The sequence below is a fragment of the Aplidium turbinatum genome, chromosome 11 (assembly GCF_918807975.1).
Source record: "Aplidium turbinatum chromosome 11, kaAplTurb1.1, whole genome shotgun sequence".
NCBI classification, from domain to species: Eukaryota; Metazoa; Chordata; class Ascidiacea; order Aplousobranchia; family Polyclinidae; genus Aplidium; species Aplidium turbinatum.
In genome coordinates this window covers 17,745,211-17,751,855 of record NC_137482.1, presented here as the reverse complement: position 1 = coordinate 17,751,855, position 6,645 = coordinate 17,745,211, and the positions used below count along the sequence as shown (strand labels likewise).

The window sequence follows — 6,645 nt, the reverse complement described above, 5'->3', positions numbered from 1 at the left end:
CAATGGAATATGTAGCATTTTGGGCAAATGTAGAAACCAAGTGCACTTTTACCTGCAGTGGACTTCAGCCTTCAGTTCTGAAGGCTTATGCACAATGTCTAGGTCTAGGCCATGGCTTGAATGCATGACATGATTCTGAGGGACGTACACTACAGTGACCATAGCCTCAGATGCTATAGTCACTATCTATTGTTATAGTCTCTATTTATGTTTTATCTGGTTTTACAAAGGTTTAGGATTTGGTAATATACATGTGGTGATAAACTGATTTATCCATTATGTTCACAACCAACTGATTGCATAACCGCCGCAACTAAGCAATGGAAAATACACAAGGTACTGCAGTGCAATCATGCAATTAAATCGTTTTAATACCAGGTTTATATTGCACTCCATTATACATAATAAAAAAGTGGCATGATTGTGTTGTCAATATTATTTTGGTACATATACACTACAGTTATGATTTTTTGTTGTAGAAACACGTGCAGAATTACGTGGATGGAGGTTTTGGATTCGCCCGATTGTGATAGTTCTTTATTCTCTTATTCTTCTTGTTGCTCTGCCACTTTTATGTGTGAAGCTATATCAAAATCACGTAAGCCAACCAAGCAGACACTTGATGCAATTTGTGAATAGTTAGTAAATTTATAGGTTTTTGTGAAAGATACTTTGTGACATCTATATTGTATATATGTATGCCATCGAAAGTATTTTCTGATAAAATTTATGTAAAATTGTTGTGTTTGTAGCCAGAAAAAAATTTATTTAAAATTTCCCACAGCCTGAGATAAGTCAGGTTTCTTACTGTTGTGTGATATCTTGGAATAGCAGCTTAAGTGTTGTGCATCATATTAAAATGTACGTTGCACTATTTTTTCATTGGATTATCACAATTTTTTTTACAAATTGAAATTACTGAGTTCAATATTTTTCAGAGTACACCTCAAACTGTCGCTTCATTTGTAGCGGGCGTCTTTGTTATGGTAACCATACCAATTTCTTTGTGGACAATTTTGCACCATCTGATATACTTCACACAGCCTGAATTGCAAAAGCCCATCATGCGTATTCTTTGGATGGTCCCTGTGTATGCTATTGACAGTGTAAGTTCATAATAGTTGTATCAATTCAATGTATCATGATTGCTTGAAATAGCAATACAATGTCAAAATTTATTAGAACGTAAGTAGATTATATACGGTACCGGTACATATGTTTAATTGTTTATGACATTTTTGAACTTCATGTTCTATTGTCATCCACTAAACACTTTCACTTTCAACCTCTGTGACTCATTGTCTTGTTTTAGGAATAAATGTCTTTACATTATCCTGAAACACATGAAATGTTTTATTGTTTATGTTTATTTGTCAGGTGTTACAACATATGTATATTGATAATTCTCAAATTTCACTGCTTTTCTTTCTGCTAGAACGTTAGAAATTTACAAGTGTTAGAAGCTAGAAGCTAATTGATACTAAAATCTGGTTATTTTTCAAATCTGATTGTAGTTTTTGTATGGAATCATTCCTGGTATGGTAATTAAAACTAATTTGAGTAAATAAATGGCTTTGTAAGTTATTACTTTTCTTATTGTTACAGTGGTTTGCTATACTCTTTCCTCCAACTGCGATTTACTTTGATACAATCCGTGAGTGTTATGAAGCATATGTAATATACAACTTCATGGTATTTTTGTTGAACTATTTGACTAGAGAATATGAACTTGCTGGAACACTTGGAAACAAAGATCAGGTCAGCACAGTTTTTAGAAAGTTTCTGCTACCATTGTTGTTTGTTGACATAATTTTTTATACAATTGTAAGTTTTTTGCCATGCTAGCTATGAAAGCATGTACCTTTACTGAACATGAAATTAATTTTTAATTTTGTTTAAAGATTTTTGTGAACTTTCCCTGTTCATTGACTTGCTAGTACATCGTACATTGTAAAAGACGTTTTGTTATTGTTGAAGCTTATATCTCGTATGCTGAAATTAAATTTCCACCCTCACAAAGCAGTAAACTGGAAACCAAACACTTAAAGAAAGTGCTTTATTGGCAATGTTTAGAGTCTTTTAAAGGGAGGTTCATTTAGGAGTAAACTTTTGGGTAAATTTCAAAGTTGGCAATGTTTTCTGGGTCTGCTACTATTCGGTGAGTTCCTAACCTCTAACCCCTAACCCTAAAATGGCAATGATAATTAGGCTACGGTAACCGATAATTTAAAAAAAAAAATTGAAAAAATTCCCTGTTAAGGGATCGGACTCACCAAAACGGGCCATTCCGATGTTTTCTAGCCATCCGATTAGATTTATCTAGGTCATGACCTTGACCTCAGCCAGCCACACAGCTTGCCACTTGCACACACACTTCCTGGGCGAACCACTATAACCTCCCGTCCTGACAGTTCCGGAGCCAGACCTTTTTTGTAGAGGCTCCAAAGCACTGGTTCTTAGGTTGTGCCTTGGTGTATCTTCATCTATAGTTTTATTGACTTAGCATGTTTTATTTCTGTTTTCTGCTTTGTTTCTTTTCATAAACTTTTCATGTAATTTAATGCTCATGATTGTGTGGTGCTTTCGTGTTTTAATGTAAATACAAGTGAGGGTACTGTTCTTCTCGGTGATATTATGCAAACACGAAATTAAAAATTATATAATATCATGTTCCTTTAATTTCATGTGGTGTCTTGTGTTCTAGCAAAAGCATATTTTTCCTTTCTGCTGTTTGCCTTTCTGGCCTATGGGAGGAGTCTTTATCCAACGATGTAAGCAAGGCGTACTGCAATATACTCTCATCAGGCCACTGACTACTCTAGTAGCTTTGTAAGTAACAAATAGGTTTAATAATGAAGCTTACGCAATACGCATGGTGTAATGCTCATGGATGACGAGGCTCAATGAGCCTAAACACATGAGTGCTACTTCATGCAACTAAGCTCAACTGTCAACTCGCCACGATCTCAATGGTGAATTTTTTATGGTGTTACATGTTGATTGTAGCGTAGGCCACATCACCTTTACTTTTTTTCCGGTACTTGCTTGTTTGCAATTGAGAATAAACTTTAGTGCTGTGTAATCAAGAAGATAAATTCGCAAATACCTATGCCTGATAACATGCATATAATTATACTGTATTTTTTCAGTATCTGTGAATTGACAGGCACATATCATGAAGGGGCTATTGACACAAGATATGCTTGGTTTTACCTCATGATTATCAACAACGTTTCCCAAATTGTAAGTACCACTTCAGTTGCTCTCTCAACCTAATGATATAAATAACGCATGTGAAACTGAGGATGAGTAGCTTTGCACGTCTTATGTTCAATTTCCCTTCACAGTGGGCGATGTATTGTCTTTTCCTGTTTTACCTTGCAACAAAAGAAGAGCTGAAGCCAATTAAACCCGTTGGGAAATTCATATGCGTCAAGATGGTTGTGTTCGCTTCTTTTTGGTGAGTCAAACGCCTTGTAAGCTGTTACAAACAAAAAAATAATAACTTTGTCCCATTTTTCTACTATCTGTTTCGACAAAACTTTTTTTTACTGTAATGAAGTTATTTCTCACTCACGTCCTGCTGTTTGCATGCAGTAACACACGATTGTCATCGTCATGTCGTGTTGCTTGCCAGCGTATGGTCATGTTTGGGTTGGAATTGCCGGTCTGCTACTATTCGGCTAGTCCGATTCGGCTAGTCCAATTCGGCTAGTCCGATTCGGCTAGTTCCCTAGGCTATTCGGCTACAGTCCAATTCGGCTAGTTCCCTATTCGGCTACAGTCTTTTTCTGCCATGATAAAGTAACATCAACTGAGAGTCTAACGAAGGAAGTAACCAAAGGAGTTCCAGGTCATGTAACGCCGAAACCCAAGTTTATTCTAAACTGCCACTTAGGTTTTAACTTTTAAATTCATCTTTTATGGCAAACGCTATTGGGCAACTGTCTTTTTTTTGTTGACACGTTTTCGCTGAGACTTTATCTCATTAACCTCTATTGTTAATCATGAAAAATGTTGTTTTGATGTAAAACACTTATTTTGAACGAACCCAGACAACAAAATTCGTCATTCTTACATTGGTTCTATGTCTGCAATTCTAATATATTCTAAGTTTGCATACAGACGGTGACGTAGGATACATGTCGATTTTATGTGAGCAAACATTTCAATTTAATAGTTCAAACATTTTGCGCTAAATTTCATTTCAATTTATTTTTCTTTGTCGGAATGCAAAAGAAACGATATTGCGGAATAAAATACTAAATACAATTCAAAACTGTAGCCGAATAGGGAACTAGCCGAATAGGACTAGCCGAAACGGGCCATTCCGTGGAATTGCACCGGAATAAAGGGATTTTATTGATTTCATGAAAGTTTCTCATATGGGGTGATCGGCAGCTACGCGTGAAACAAGAGTGGTCTAATTTGCTTTCAAAAGTCTCATTTCAACGATGAAGCGTAGCGTGGTGCTTTGGAATACTTGCGCAAAACCGATCAGAAAATGTATTAAATTTCTACTGATGGTCTTGTTATTCTGTAGACATCATACAATCTAGAATTGAATTCGTTTATCGTGATCGCAGGCAAAGCGTCGTGATTGCTGTCATCGTCGCTGTATCACCATTCGACACGAAGTGGGGTTGGGACACCAAAGAGCAATTCGCTAATGGGCTCCAAGACTTGTTGATATGCTTTGGTATGGAATACTGGAAGCTGCTTGACGTTCGCCAACGTTGAGTCGATGTAGTGGCTGTGGATTTACACACATTGATTTTTACTCCATGAATTGACATAAAATTGCGATTTCTTCTCGGACATCGATTTTTCAGTACATTATTATGAAAGTGCATGTCTGCTTTCACTGTATGTTAGCGTCTTTAAAGTCTTTATACTCTTTGAATATTTGTCTGTTAAGGTTGGTATTTTGCATGGGTCAATGACACCAACACATGAATCTTTTATCATTTGTGCGTTTGACTTTTTTAAATCGATAAATTCCAATCGATGTACAAACGAAAAGGGTCTTCCTCTCTAACTAGCTATCTATGTCTAATTGTCTATCCATCCATACGATTTAACGGCTCTTGTTCTTCGCATTGCGAGGGTTGGACGCATTCGATAAATATTTTTCATTCAGAAATGAGTCGATGTAACCTTCGAATTTCATAAGAGTTTGAATGAATTTATTCCATTTAAATAAAAATTATCTTTTTTAGAGATGTTGTTTGCCGCTATTGCACATCACTACACATTTTCCTATCAACCCTTCGTGACCGAAGGACACAACATACCTTGGTATCGTTCGATCAAGAATATGTTTGATGTGTCCGATGTCAGAGAAGACGTCACAGATCACGTGATAAGAGTTGGTGAGTGTTTATGAAATTGTGTACACAGATAGCAAAACCCGTCATTTTTACATTGATTCAACGTCTGCATACGTTGAACCATGCTTCTGTACAGTATTATGACGAATTTTGCTGTCTGGGTAAGTAGTTTTAGTGAATGCTGGCAATAACACGCGTTTTATAGTCTCTTTAATAGACAAAATTGATTTTGGAACTAACGTTTCAGGAAACCACGTCAGGGATGTCCGTCCTCCATGGAAAAGAAGGACCAAGTCGAAAGCAAATGGCGTGGACGAGAAAACCAGTTTGTTGAGTCCATCATCTTCAGACGGGGAACTTGCCAATGTTTTGGGTTACGGTGGGAGCCCATACGGATCAAACTTTAACAAACAAAATGGGAGTAACGAGGAAAACATCACTCCACAAACATCCTCAGGATCTCTTCCTCAGCGTATATCGGATGCAGAAGATAGCTTTGAAGAAACTGCGAACAAGGGAACCCACGTTGATAATTCAGTGCATCGGAAAAGTAGTTCTTGACATTTCTGGAGATCTTTGCCTTTTTTTCATTCTACGATTAAGCTTAAAGCTACTGTACAGAAGCACTTCCCTGTCGTCAAGTATTATATTGAATACTGAAAAGTTTGGTTGTTCATCAGGACAATTATCGTTTCTAGCACTAGTTGCTATGTTCATCTGATGAAATTGAAAGTTGTTTACTTTCAATTTCATCAGATGAACGTAGCAACTAGTGCTAGAAACGAAGTATTATATTGCTGTTGTTGTTGAACTACTTGTTTGTTGTATTGTGTATGATTGCTACTGTTTGGCAGCAAGCGTGGTAAAGTTGGCAGTAAATGGAAAGCCCCAATGCTTCATATCATGCTTTGTTTCTACCCACGCTTGTATTTTGAGCAAATTGTTCGATCAACATGCTGCTACGAAATGTTCTTGCAAATCTTAGTAAAACTAATTGTTGCGGAAATAGTGCAATGAAGGTTTTTGTGTTACACTCTGCTAGCTTTAGGTAGCCGTCTGCTCTTCTACCCACTATCCAACGTAACACTGTAAAGATACACTGACTACATTTCATTTCACCGGCTCTCTCATTAGAAAAAAATGTGGGGAGGGCACCAGAGTTACAAAAAGTTAGAAAATTGCCAGTCGAAAGTTGAATTCTGAAGAAGCAACTAGATTGGCTGGGGGACTTGCCACCAAAAATGTTGACAACTTCTACTTTATTTTGAACTTTATTTGTGTATTTTGTGGTTCTATGATAATGATTTATTGTTCA

At 36.7% G+C, this 6,645-nt stretch overlaps 1 protein-coding gene across 1 annotated transcript; it reads left to right on the top strand.

The window, feature by feature from the left end:
- Positions 1-237: 237 nt before the first annotated feature.
- On the top strand, positions 238-5,891 carry LOC145780275 (transmembrane protein 184C-like). Its single transcript, XM_082591978.1, has 10 exons — positions 238-336; positions 480-598; positions 939-1,106; positions 1,606-1,758; positions 2,705-2,829; positions 3,150-3,243; positions 3,348-3,460; positions 4,587-4,699; positions 5,220-5,372; positions 5,578-5,891. The coding sequence occupies exons 1-10, from the start codon at positions 321-323 to the stop codon at positions 5,889-5,891; spliced, it is 1,368 nt and encodes a 455-aa protein (XP_082448104.1). The 5' UTR covers positions 238-320.
- Positions 5,892-6,645: the final 754 nt, after the last annotated feature.